General features: G+C 50.8%; 1 protein-coding gene across 1 annotated transcript in view; it reads left to right on the plus strand.

The window, feature by feature from the left end:
- IGSF21 (immunoglobin superfamily member 21) overlaps window positions 1-14,283 on the plus strand; it is a 245,401-nt gene that overhangs the window by 103,194 nt on the left and 127,924 nt on the right. The window contains exon 2 of the mRNA XM_033114388.1: window positions 4,067-4,179. Within this exon, the coding sequence (XP_032970279.1) occupies window positions 4,067-4,179 (113 nt within the window). The remainder of the gene's footprint in view (window positions 1-4,066; window positions 4,180-14,283) is intronic.

A 14,283-nucleotide genomic window follows, 5' to 3' on the forward strand; every position in this document is an offset into this window, starting at 1 on the left:
GTGGGGTGGGGGCTACCCCCAGAATTCCCTCATGACCTCAGCACATTACATAACTCAGCTTCGGGTGGTAGCAGAGGTGGTGGAAAGAAATTGGCTTCAGAGTCAAGCAGACCTGGGTTCAAATCTCGGCTTTGCCACGTACACCGCAGCAGTATTGAGGGAAGCACTTTCCGGCTCTGGACCACAGCCCTTCCTCGGTGACGGGAATCATCACAGGGTGGTGTGAGGCGCGAGACTGCGGGCACATAAGAAAGCTCAAAAAGCAGCACTTGTCCGATTCCGATGTTCCTACTCTACTGATATTAATGGAACTCGCATTCCAGAAGGAGAGACAGACGTGCAAATGGATAATGGCACTCCAGTGTGACATACGCAGTGATCGCAGCATCTTACAAAGCCTGCAGCGGTTGATGAGAACCTCGGAGCAAAAGTGCTAGGAAAACTGGAAAGTGGCATGTGCCAGGGCAGGAGGTCTCAGTCCTCATAGCAGAGGCCTTCTACCTGCCCTGGCACAGGGAGCCCGCTCCGTCAGCTCCCCCAGGGCTGAGATGACAGGGAGCTTAGCTAGGAGTGGTCCACCCTGCCCCCATCCTCTGTGGCTCCAAGTAGGGGACCTCAGGGAACAGGAAACACAGTCACTTCTGCCTGAGCCTAACGAGGTGTTTCCTAACGCTTGTTCCAGTGGACTCTCGCAGGGCCAGGGTGAGGGGGAAGCCGCGGGACTCAGGGTCCTGCAGTAGGAGTGGAGGCCTCCTTTCATTTTGCACCCTAGACACCTCGCTTGCCTCACCCTCATCCCAGCCCTGATTCTAGTCCTATAAGATGCCCAGCCAAAGATGAGCTCCAGAGGGCACAGTGTTACAAAACAATCTGCCATGGCCGAAATGTGGAGAGTCACGGTGTACTCTGAGCGCACTCCAGCTTCCGGGCCTGTGCGTGTGTGTGGTGTCCTCTGCCTGGAATGCTCCCCTCTACTTACCCACGTGGTTCACCCTCTCCTTTATTCGGGCCTCCTCAGAGAGGTCCCCTAGGCCACCCCATCCAGAGGAATCCCACCCCCATTATTCTCTGCTGCTTTACCCTGATTTGCACGTACCCTTCATTCCACTTGCACCACTTGACATGTTTCCCTTTGCTTGTTTATTTGTTTATCGTCTGCTCTGCTGGAGCATCAGCTCCGTGAGAGCAGGTTCCTGTTCTCCCCATGTGTCCCCAGGGCCTAGAACGCTGCCTGGTACTGAAAAGTTTCTCAATCAATAGTTTTTCACAAATGAAGGCAAGATAGGAAAAAGGAAGGAGGGAACGGTTTTGAGACGTCTTGAAGGAAAGGAACCTGTCTAATTTTGTTTAACCCCATGTTTTGCACACTCAGTTGCTACTAGAAATCTTTTTGCCTGAAATGTCTGTCAGAAGTTCCTTATTCTCTATTCACTCCGGGAAACGCTGTCCTAAGGCGTCAGAACCTCCGCCCTCATGCACCCACCTTCTCATTCTCTCTCCTCTCCTGGGGTCCCAAGGACTCCCTCTCTCCACTGTGCCGTGGGCTGGCTGTTCTCTGCTCTCAGCCTGGCATGCCCCTGTGAGTCCCATTGCCCCAGACATCTGCTACACCCATGGGTGCTCCTGGCACTACCACCGGTTACCAGATGTGCAACCATTCCTGAAACCCCGCCAGCCTCACACCATAACTCCCCCGTGGCTTGCCAACCGATGGTGACCCTGCAAGCTGACACCCCCATCCTGCTCCGGCTAGCCCCAAAGGCTCTTACCACTTGCCCCCACCTTGAACGGACTGGAAGATGTATGCCTCCGAGAATGTATCCTTTCAGCCTCCTGCCGGTCAGAGGGGGCCTTCTCTGGTCTTGAGCTCCTCAGCCACCTGGGCTGATGATGCTCAGCTCTTAGCTGTAGCTTCAAAGGTGAGACACCGCCCCCTCCCCAGACAAGGGCAGCACCACCGGAAAGGGGAGCCAAGAGGTCATCCTCAGGCTGGGAATGGTAGCAGATGGGATCAGGTCCTGGACTCCTGCCCTGGCCCCCCAAGTAGCCCTCCTCAGGGCTAACTATGAAATGTTTGCTGGCCCTTTTCTCACCTCTCCCATCACTAGAGAGACTGGATAGAGCGTGGTGCTCATAACAGAAGTTCTGGGTTCGAATGCCAGCTCTGCCACCCTTATAGCTGTGTGATCTTGGCAGGTTGCTTCACTTTTCCATTTCCCCATGGAAAGTGGGAATGATACCAGTTCCTCTCTCCCAGGATGGTCGTGACAATGAAATAGGTGTGTGTGTATTAAGCACTTAGCCCAGTGCCATGGAAATGTGAGCCGTTATTGCTATTTCACACTTGGGCTTAACTTGCCCCAGAGTCTTCTCTCTCACTGGAGTTCATCCTCCTGAGGGCAGCCTCCTTGTTTGTCATGCTTTGGGACCTGGCTGGACTTGAGGACTTCACTGATCGTCCAGGCTGTGCCATGTTTCCCCTCTCCCCTCCCATAAACCCCCATTTTCATCCTACCATTATACTCACCCCACTGAGTGTGAATGTGTGTCCCCACTGTGTGTTTCTGGAGGGCAGTGCAATGCTCAAGCATCCTGCTTCCTGGGTCCAGCCCTGGGCCTGCTCAGAGCAGGTGGGAGCAAACTTCGGGGCTGAATGTATGAGGCAAAGAGGAGGCAGAAGATCGGTCCTTCCAGTTGGCTCTGGTTTCTTAGACCAAACAGGCTCTGGGGCTTCCTGTGAGCCTGGCTTCCAGCCTATGTTAGAGGCTACCTGCGGGGAGCCCCACAACTTACCGCCTCACTCTGGGCATTGGGACCTGAAGTCTTGGACCATGGAGGTTGAGTCTGACTCCAGCTTCCATACCGATCATTTCCAGGTCGATTCTTGTTGTTGTTTTTTTCCTGGAGTGTTGTAACCATTAAGTTCTAAGCAGGGGTCAGGACCCTGGGCTTGATCCGCTCAGGTTGCCTGCACAATTGAAATCCCCGAGCCCATCCTGGTTAGTTTTCTCATTAAGACGATTGGACTGCATTGATCCATCAGATCAATGGCTGGACATCAGCTGGTGGGAAGCCAATCAGATGAGCCTGGATGATCAGCCCAAGAAGGAGCTTCCCCACCAAGCTGGAGTGGGCACCCAGCCATCTGGGACAGGGCTCTGGAAGGCAGGGGAGAGAGTGCGAGGTTTCACTAGGCTGGACTTGGCATGAAGGCAACGGTGTTCCCCAGGGCGTGGCAGCAGGGCAAGAGTCCCAGGGATTCCTGGGGACAGCTGGAGGCAACATTTGGTACTTGCAGAGGGTTAGAACGCCTTTCCAGGCAGTCAGCGCTTTATCACCCCCTACCACATCGCCTCTCCCATGGCGCACGGTTGGAACTGCCTCTCCCCTTGGGTGACAGGGTATATACTGGGAGATTTGGGGTTCAGGAAGTAAACAGCAGTTCCTCGGGACTCTCCTCCTTTTCACCAGGACTAATTTGGTTATGAGGCTGGGAATGGAGGGGTCTGGACACCTGGGACACTATATCCCAATTATGGGTTTCATAGAACTCTGGCTGCATAGGATGCTGATGGAGTTTTGGGGCTGGCTGACGGACCCCTGCTCAAAGCTTTGGAAACACTAGGTTAAATGCCTTTAGCATGTTCACTTCCTGTAGGGCTCAGCAGCCTACCTACCACATATCGCGACTCTCTAAAAGAGGGGATGCAGGTGTAGTGTTTGACCACACAATGGTTTCTCTGGGAAATCTTGTAGAAAGACATTGAGGCGCTTCTTTCCGTGCCAGCAGGGCCTCCTTTCGCAGGAAAATTCATCCCAAGAAGAGGTGTTTTTAGGTTTGAAGGGATCTACAGGAGCCCGGGAGGTTGCCGGAAAGAGAGAGATCCATGAGACAGGAAGAAGAGGGTGATGAGCTCCATTCTAGCCCAGGCACCGATCACGTAGACTACAATGCGAGCAGCGCCCCCTACAGTTGTGTCGGCTCTCTCCACCACCCCAAGCAGGTCAACCTAACTCTCCTGATCACCTGGTGCCCTCAACCCCCATTCTCCTTTTTTTTCCATAGGCTACTTGACTGTCAACATTGAGCCTCTCCCACCCGTGGTGGCTGGTGATGCCGTGACCTTGAAGTGTAACTTCAAGACCGATGGTCGCATGCGCGAAATCGTGTGGTACCGGGTAAGTCACCGCCACTGTCCTCTACTTGCCCACAGCCAGGGCTAAGGGTAGTGCCCCCAGACCTGCTCTGGAGACCCCCACAGTCTTAGCTATGTCCTCAGCCCCACCCCAATGCTGTGCCCTCCACCAGGTCCCGTCCTCTGCCGAAACCCTCCTACAGATCGTTTTGCCCCGTCTTCTCTTCTGCTCTTAGGCCCTGCCTGGTTCTGGTGCCGAGTGCCTAATAGGCCGCTATGCTCGGGGAACCCCGTTAGTACCCAGTATGAGTTGCTAAGAACACGGTGGGCCCTGGTTGCAGTGTAGCAGCAAAGAAATGTCAAAGGTGGAATTTCAGGCATGGGGTTTGGCGTAATGTTTTTGGCAGAGGAGAGGGAAGAAACAGGACGACTTCCTGCTTTCTCCCAAATCGAATTACAGAGCTAGTCAGTCTTCTAATCTGATGACATACCGGACTCGTCCTGGCATCTGGCACCCTCCGTTTAGGTCCGAGAAGGGATGTTGTTAGAGACGTACATTTGCCCAACTGCCCAGGGCTCAGGTGTTGGCAATGGAAGGACCAGCTCTGGGTCTTGGGCACAAGTGGTGGTGTTTTCAGGCACCGAGAGAAATGTCCCTGTGTCTGGACTGGGCATTCCAGACTGATCCCTTTGCCACCAGGATTGCCACCCCTGGCATTGATGACGTCTTGCAATGAAGGTCAGGTTTGCACAGAGCACCATCTTGAGAAGGGGTTCAGCAAACTCCCCCGTCTATGATCTAAAACAAGGGTTGGCAAAGTTTTTCAGTGAGACCCAGACAGTAAATATTTTCCTCTTTGGGGACCATATGGTCTCTGTCACAACTACTGAGCTCTGCTGATGTCGTGTGAAAACAACAGACACCGGTATCAGGGGAAGGGCATGGCTGGGTTCCAATAAAACTTTATTCATGGAGGCCAGGCTTGAATTTCATGTAATTTTCATGTGTCACAAAATGGTCTTTTTCTTTTTTATTTTTTTCAACCATGAAAAAAGGTTGAAAACCACTCTTGGCCCGAAAGCCAGACAAAAACAGGTTGTAGGCGGATATGGTCAAATTTGGGTCATAGTTTGCCAACCCCTGATCTAAAATGAACAGTTCTCTCACCTTTGTAAGCTGCATCACCCTTTTTTCAAGTGAAACCAATGAAGACACAGTCAAATGGAACTGCTCTGGATGGAGCGATGAAGCATGAAGGAGAAAGGGTTGGGGTTGGGGAGCGCAGGGGGGAGGCGCGGTGGGCACGGTTTGGTGATCAGGCATCTAAAATGGGTTCCTTCGCTCCTTCAAGCTACGTCCACATCCACTACGCAGTACGTGAAACCTGCTGGGTCACACCATTCACGGTGGTGACAAAGAATTGCTCCCGTCAATCTCCTTGCTTATGGTCCAGTCTTGCTTTGAACCATCCTGTCCTTGCTGTTCCTTTGTGCGTTTTTTGGTCTTTGATTCATCATTAGCTGGTGGTTGCTGATTTGTTGGCTGTGACCTGGGCTCCTTTTAACCAAAATCGTTGTTCTCCATCTTCACGTTGTAGCCCCTCCCACTTAGAATCTCCTCTAGGGCCCTCCACTCAAGCGTTCTCTGCAGCCTGGGCCCCACAGGTATAAACCTGACTTTTGATACCCTGCAAGACCCCCACTTTCGATGAGGCTTCCACCCTGGATAGATCAGTTAGCCTGGAGACAGTCAAGGCATATGTTAAATAGTGCCATGACCTGAATCACCAAGAGACGTGTTTACATGATATGGTTGCTGCTTGGCTGGTACACGCTGCAAGCATCTCGTGAATGCCTGGCAGAGGGACTGGGATAGGTTAACTCCAGCTCACTGCTAATGAAGGGCCCACAGCTCTCTCTCAACCATTCATAGATGGGCTTGGAGTGGGGCTATTGAAAGACCTGCCCCGCTGGCAGAGAGAAATGTGGACACCCAATGGGAACAGTAAATGGGGGTGAAGGGGGCAGGGAGCTTGGAGACAGGAAAACACTGGTGGGCACCTCACTGCTTTTCCAGCCCTTGGAGCAAGTATCCTCACCCTTGTTTGAAATTGAATGTCACTTTATCACTGTGGTAAAAATCTCTCTGCAGAGGTAGCTGCTAGGGTGGGGACAACACCAGTGCCAGGCCCAGGTGTAGGAGGCCAGGACAGACCTGCACGTGGCTCAACTCTGTGTTCTCTGAGGATGGGGGATGGGGCTAGGGCAGAAGGAAAATGTCCAACTTCCAGTTCAGACGGACGGTTTCCCTCTCCTTCTCCACTCCCCATGCTGAGAATCCTTATTTATCCCACCAACCCTGGCCCCATCTCTCTTCACCCTAGTCTGCGACCACATGGATTGCTTTAAGAATCAGTTATGTCTCTTATGGGTGTTAGGCCTGGCATACTGGGCTATGGTAGGCTGCACTAATTAATTTATTTCATTTCACATCCTTTGACTGAAGGCCTCAGGAGGGGGGTATGCAGATGTATGCAAATCACATGCAAATTGCCCACTGGAGCCAAATGCTTGGGCCCTTTTGATTCTGTAGCTGGACTGAGGTAGCGGCTCAGCTGACTTGGGACTCTCTTTGGAACCAGGAGTGCCCTGTCTGTGATGGTGAGGATGGGGGCAGAGGACAGGAGGAAATTCCAGGGAAGTGGCTCCATGCTGCCAGCTCCCTCTTTGCGCTGCCACTCTGGCCTTCCCTCGCTGATTGCTTTTTTTGCCAGAGACAGCTGAATGGAGAGAGATAAGAGCCTACCAAGATGGAGGCTTCAGGACTCAAGGCCGAGCAGGGCTGCTGGAGGAAGTGGGAGAAGCAGCAGTGGGAGCCCCAGTCTCCTTCCCCAGCCAGACCCCCATTACCACGCTTCATCCCCCATTCCCTGTCCCTGAAGCAACCCCCTCGGCCCCCCCACACACACACAACAGGGAGCTGCTGAGCCAGCGTTGTTTGTTTTCTGTACATGTGTTTGCCTCCCCAGCTTCCTTTCCTCATCCTCCATGAATGAGCTTACAGAGCCTGGCTTGGAAGGAAATGAATGGATCACACAGGCCCAATCCTTTTAGAAGGCAAAAGCAGGGACATTGTGATGAGGCCTCCACTGCTCGCTCAGCCCAGTGGGCACAAAACGGCCCAAAACATGTGTACAGCCCAGCAGCCTCCCCCCTGGTCCTAAAGACATTATCTTAGCAACGGGGTCATCCTCAGCTTTCAGAACCAGAGTGAATGGATTGGATTCTTTGGGTAAATTGGGAGAGCTGGATGAAATTGGCTGAAGCAAAAGGGATTGCCTCCTTGGGGTTAACGAGACCTCCGGCTGAACATTTGGGAAGGTCTTGCCTTGCAGACCCCTTGGGAGTGGGGTGGGCAGCCGGGAGAATAGAAGGAAGTAGCCAGTGGCTATACCTTAGACACTGCCCCAGGGGCTGTCCCGTTTGCAGAAGATGCCAAAGCTATAGAATAGACCCAAGAGAGTCCCTGGGTCTGTACACTGTGTCCAGTGTAGTAGCCACTAGTCACAGGTGGCTATTTAAATTTAAATTATACGAAATCAGATTAAATTGAAAATGTGTTTCCTCATTCAGACTTGCCACATTTCAAGAGCTCGCTAGCCACACCTCGGAGTTCTTGGTTACCATATTAGACAGAGCAGCAGGTATGGAACATTTCCATCACCACAGAAAGTTCTACTGGACAGCCTGCTGTTGGTATTTGAAAATTTTTATTCTGTGGCCTCTGGAATATACTATGTTTTCCCGTCAAAGGAATAACAGTGAATGTTCATTGAGCCAGCTTTCCAGGAAAACGCATGCTAACGTGAATTTCAGAAAAATGAATTGATTTGTTTTGTAACCTGCCATCATTAGATTGTGGGGTGTGGCAGGGTGGGATGATGGATCGTTATTCTCAGAAGACTTCTTTGAAAACAGAGATAACAAAAGAGTTGTCAGGCCCTTGAAGTTCTGGGTATTGCAGTTGCTATCAAAGCCCTGTTCAAATTAAGGATGTTTCACAGCCCTTCTCAGCATCTTCCCCATGCTTACTCCCATATTTGAGTCTCCATCTTCACAACTCACGCAAATAGTTCTCTTTTTTCCCTAGAAATATAGCGACTAATAGAGTGGAGGTGCAATTCCACAGTTGACCAGTAGGAGGCTCTCGCCTAACAACCAAACTACCCTAGCATGAACGCCAGGACTTGGTTCTAGAAAATGAATGATAAATAATATCCTTTACTTAATCATTTCTATCCATTTACACCCATAACCGGGGACTCATTTAGTAATGCTGCTGATACTAATCTGAGTAGCTAACATTACTGAGTCTTTACTGCGTGCCGGGCACTGAATCAAGTGCTTTACATACATGACTACATTTCATTTTCATGTGGGTATTGTGAGCTAGGTGCTGTGGTTAGGCCTATTTTTCAGGTGAAGAAACTGAGGCTATTCAAAGAGACTGTGTCTCAGCTCACGTTGCCATCCTTGACTTCTGCAGGAAGTTCTAGACACTGCCTCCCCCATGATTCCTCTTTGTGGTCTACACGGCAGCTCTTATCTCATCCTGTCAAAACACCTGCCTATCCACTGAGCCGAGAGCATGTCTTTTTCCCACTGTATCCCTAATGCCTAGGGGTCACCTCAGTACACATTTGTTAAGTGAACAAATGGTAGAGCTGGAAATACAAATGCACGTGTACATTTCACCGACCACGCCATGTACCCTCTTCCGTTTCAGATGGGTGTATGTGTGCAGCTGATAGTATCATCCTGTCTGGGGGTGAGTGCGAGTCTTTGAATTCTCAGGGGGCTTTGTGGAGTATCAGGAAAAACGGAACATTTCTTATTAGGAAATACTGTCTAAACTCATTTAGTTGGAAGTCACCTGCCCAGGAGGCAAAGCCAAAGGTCTGTTTATTTCATAGAAATCCATTAAACAAGCAGAGAGAATCCTGGGAATTTAACCTTTCACAGCAGTTTTTATTATCTCTGCATTGTTTTGTCTCTATCCTTCACAATTTGTTCCCAAAAGCTGCACTGGGCCCAGGTTACAAGGCCACACAGTCAAGATAGCCACAGAGCGAGATAGAGAGAAAGAGATCTACAAACAGCGATAACGCCCCCACTTTCAGGAGCCCCTTATCTTGCCTCTTTCACCTTGCAGGAAACATGTGCCTGGGTGTTTGTTTTGTGATGTAAATGTCTCTGCCATGATGCTAGCCAGCCACACAAGCTCCCGCTTTGGGGCTCTTCTGGATGCCCTTTGCAATGAGAGTGAAGGTGTATGGCTGTCCTAGACCATCAGAGAGCAGACTGAGACGGGATGCCGGGAAAGGTGAGGTAGAAAGAGAGAGGACTTAGGCATCAGAATACCTGTATCAGAGTTAGGGTGTGTGACTTTGGGCAGTGGCCTAACCTGTCTGCATTTTAGCAACCTCATCTGAAAGTAGACTCTAGAACACCTGCCTCATAGGCTTCAATGAGATAATGTCTGCAACCAAACATGCCCAGGGCTTGGCTCATTATGGCCCCTATTCATGATAGGGAGCCATTGTCCTATCACGTCTCTTCGTAGATTGAGGAACCCAGAGAGGGAAAGTATAAGAGTGGAAAGTGTTTGTGGAAGCTCGCCCAGATCAGATTCCTTGAATTCCATCCTACTACCTGTATTCCCAAGGCAGATGGACAGAGACATACTCTTTGTTCCTATGTGGTTATGCTGGTAAACCCCCTGGATTTCAATTCTTGGAAATACCATTACCTAGCGAAGACATTTCAACGGATCTTAGCTCCCTCTCTGAAACAAGGAGCTATTTCAAAATGGCTTTATTGGCATTGGCTCTCTCTTAACCTCAGTTCTTGACTCAGTCCTTTTGTTGTCTGAAACAAAATAGAAAACAATGATCAGAAGAGGACATTACAGTGCAATGATATCATTCATTAGAGCAAAAAGGCAGATACACTCTTGGTGATGAGTAGAGACCAGGACGCGAGTTCTGAAGAACCAAGCAGAGCCACCCCTTTGGCCCCCATGGCTTGGAGCCCAGCGTAGCGGCTACTCAGCCTGGCTGCTTCCTGCTACTCCCCTGGACCCATATCCTGATCCTGGACTCACAGAACTCCAAGATCTGGAGGAGGAAGGGAATAAGGAGGGCAAGAGGCCTTTTGAGAGCCAGAGCCAAGCTGGTCCAAGCTGCCTTGTCCATCCCTCCATTCCCTGCGTCTCGCCTTCCTAAGGGGCACACTCTCTCTGACGAGGCGTGTTCCGTGCCCCGTCTTACCCCACCAGTCACACAAAAGGACAGAACCCCAGAGAGTGCGCCTGCCAAAGGACAGCTGATTGTAAAAGAAATGTGAAAACACATACAGAGGAAATCAGAATAGGTTTCCAAGGCTAGTTCCATTGCCAATCTTTTATTCCACACTCACCCACGGGTCGTGTCTATCCCGGACCCGTATCACACAGCTCCTTCTGGGATGGAGTGATGAGAGAAACCTGAAGCTCCTCCTAGAGGTCAGAATGTGAATCGCAATTATTGCTGTCCCGATCCTTGGTCTTGAATGGAAGCGTGGGTGTAAAGGGGCAGGTTTTGCCCACTCTGACTGCTCCTTAGAATTTTCAGAGGGGCCTGTAAAAATATACTATTGCCTGAGCCCCATTCTGCAGGTCTTGGATCAGAAGCCCCAGGAATGGAGCCTCAGAGCATCGGTACTGTTAACCAGCTCCGTCAGGTGATTGTAAAGCACTGGGCTCAGCCGGGGACTTGTTTCTGGTGATTGGAAACTGCTCCAGGGAGCCACTCATGGATCCAGCATCAATTCAGCACATAGTTACTGAGCCAGATGGTTCTGGGCCTGGCGGGTGGGGCACCTCGAGAAATGAGACCCTGGAGTCGTGCCATTTACCTTGAGGGAGAAGTTCAAAAGCTACACAAACAAGAAAAATACCAGATAGCGATAAGGGCAGTGCGTCGAGTGAAAATAGGCTGATGGGATAGAAAGGGTTGGGTGGTCAGGGAAAGACTCTCATTTAAGCCGAGATCTCAAAGGTAACAAAGAACCTCGCGTGCCAAGGGGAGGAGATGGAGCATTCCGGTCAGCGGGAGGAGCGAATGCAAAGGCCCTGTGCTGGGAACAATCTTCGCGTGTTCACAGAACGGAAGGTGAGTCCACCAAGTGGCTGTGGCTGAGTGGCCGGAATGAAGCGAATCAGGGGGAGTTAAGAGATGAGGGGAGACAGATTGGGGGGACTGTTCCTGCCAGGCTCTGTGCTCCAGGCAACTTGGACCTGGAGTTATTCTAAGGGAAGCTTTGTGGGGCGGGGGAGAGGTTCAGCAGGAGAGTAACAGGATCTGGTTTACTTAATGAAAAAGCCCCTTCTGGGTTGTAGGGAAGGTAAGACTGGAAGCAGAGGGACCACATTACAGGTCACTGTCACAGTTCTGGCAAGAGGCTACAGTGGCTTGGGGGAGGGCAGGGATGGTGACAGTGGACATGACGGGAGGGGGAAAATCTGCTTTGATTTGCAGGTAGAGTCTGAAGGGGTTGCTAACGTGTGGAAGGGATGAGGGAAAAGGAGGGGTCAGGATGACTGCTGGCCTCCAGGTGCGAGCAGCTAGGTGTGGGGGGCTGGTACTATTCACTGAGAAACTTGGAGGAGAGGAAGGAGGGGACCGGTGGAAGGGGTTCTCTGTCAGCCATGTTAGGATGCGGCATGGAGCCGTCAGGGCAGTCGTTGAGGCTACCAACCTGGGATTCTGGGGAGAGGTCAAGATTGGAGATTTATACTTGGGGGTCGTCAGAGTAGGATGGATCTAAAGCCGTGAGCCTGGGTGAGATGACCCGGGGTAGGAGCAGGCAAGAGAGCGCACCCAGTCCTGGACCCTGGGTACGCAAGATTTAGAGACAGAAAAGTAGACCAGTGAAAAGACTGGGAGGGAGGAGTCCACAAGATATGAAGAAAGCTAGGAGAGTGGAGTGTCCCAAATCCCAAGGGGAATAGTCACCTGTGCCCAATGCTGCAGTGAAGGGACTTAAGACCAGAGAAATGACCCTGAACTTGGCAACATGGAGCTTTCTGGACCAGAGCAGCCTCCTTGGAGTTAGCAGGGCCAGAAGCTTGGCTGGAGGGGGTTGAGGGGTGCACTGAGACCAGCTGTGGCATGGCCTTGAGGTTTTGACTATTAAAAGGATTTGACCTTGAACTTCTGGACAAACCTTTGCAGGTAACATAAAGACACAATTGCTTCTGTTTGGTCTATCTCCATTTGCCTGTCGTTCATAAGCTACCTGGTACATTATCTGTTCCAAACTTCCCCAGCTTTGCAATCCGGAACTGGTGGCAGCCTCGCCCTCGTCCTCGAGAACACGAAAGTGGCTGCCCAGAGAGTTTAGGGGAATTCTAGAGTAATTAAGCAATGCATTTGGTATTCGGAAGAAAGATATCAGTTCAACCAGCCAATGAACTCTGGCCTTTGGATGCAGCCAGGCCCACAACCTTCCCGAGGCTCTGCTCTGTTCAGCAAGGTACTCGGGGCTGGAGGTACGAGGTCAGACAATTAAGTTCGCGAACTCATCTTAGAAAAAGTGCTCCATACCTCATTGCTGAATATCACTACGGTCACCTTCCAAGTACTCCCCTTGGGAAGCTATGCACCGATGCCAGTGCCTAGTCCACCCTTCAAAGCAATTTTGGAACTCTTTTTATAGAATGGCCATCAGAGCTGTCGTCGTATCACGTTTTATGTCCTGAATGTCATCAAAATGCCTTCCTTTCAATATTTCCTTTATCTTCGGGTAAAGAAAGAAGTCACTGGGGGCCAGATCAGGTGAGTAGGGAAGGTGTTCCAATTCTAACCTAGAATCAGGGTCATATTGTGACTTACAAGAAATAAATATTTGACTGGCGAAAAACTCCCTTACAGACAGTGTCGTGTGAGCTGGTGCATTGTCGTGATGCAAGAGCCATGAATTGTTGGCGAAAAGTTCAGGTCGTCTAACTTTTTCACGTAGCCTTTTCAGCACTTCCAAATAGTAAACTTGGTTAACGGTCCAGTTGGTACAAATTCATAATGAAGAATCCTTCTGATATCAAAAAAGGTTAGCGACATCCTTGCAACAAGTTCGCGAACCTAATTGGCAGACCTTGTATTAACAAGAACCAGTGGACCCACTTCCCCTGAGGGGAGAAGTTTCAGTCCAGCCGGTTGTGATTAAGTTGTAAAGATCTGTTTCCTCATCTGGCTGATGGGCTTGATCGACTTCCCCTAAGCATCTCACAGGGGTTTGTGTGAAACAAAGGAGACGCCCTGCAGACAAGGCATTTCCATCACCCAGGCACAGGGGGAATAGGCTTCGCTTACATTACTTCATCCTCTCTTTTCCACCTCGCCTCGTCTTACTAATTCTCTCCTCTGTGAAGCCTTCTGACCTTGCCCACCGAGAGGGAATTAAGAGATCCTTCTGCTATGTTCCCTCAGCATCCTGTACATGCTTTGATTAGAGACGTTACCTGGTGTTTTAGTTATCCATCTTGCCTTTGTGACTATGGCTGAGTTTTATTTATCTGCTTCTCCCATGTGTGCCTTGCTGCCAGCAGGCCCTGGGCCAGGGTCCTTATGGGAGGTCTCTGGGTCCCTAGGGGGTAGGTGGATAGGCTTCTGGGGGTGCTTGAAACCCCAGAAAGGATGCCCAATATATTATGTGCATTTGGGGGCTGGGAAAATGGGCTGAATATTCTCAAAGAGGTCTGTGACACCCCCTCCCCGAAAAGTACAAGAACGGCAGCAGCAGATGTCCAGTGTTTATGAGTATGAAATGTGTAGGGTGTTATTATCTCTACCTTTGGGTCATCACAGCCCATACTCAGGATGGATCTAGGAGACGAAGGGGCTGCAAGGCTGGATCAGAAAGCCAGCGGTCCATGAGCTTTCCGGGGACTTGGGGGGTGGTGGTGGAGGTGGTGCTGCCTCAGCCTTAGGTGGGAAGAGCACCAGGGGATTAGGCTCAGTCCAGATGCCACAGGCCAGATGCCACAGGGATGTGCCCTTGGCTGGGAAAAGAAGATGATGGCAGCACATCCCATTCTCCCTGGCACAAG

Source organism: Rhinolophus ferrumequinum, chromosome 9 (assembly GCF_004115265.2).
Source record: "Rhinolophus ferrumequinum isolate MPI-CBG mRhiFer1 chromosome 9, mRhiFer1_v1.p, whole genome shotgun sequence".
Taxonomy (NCBI): Eukaryota; Metazoa; Chordata; class Mammalia; order Chiroptera; family Rhinolophidae; genus Rhinolophus; species Rhinolophus ferrumequinum.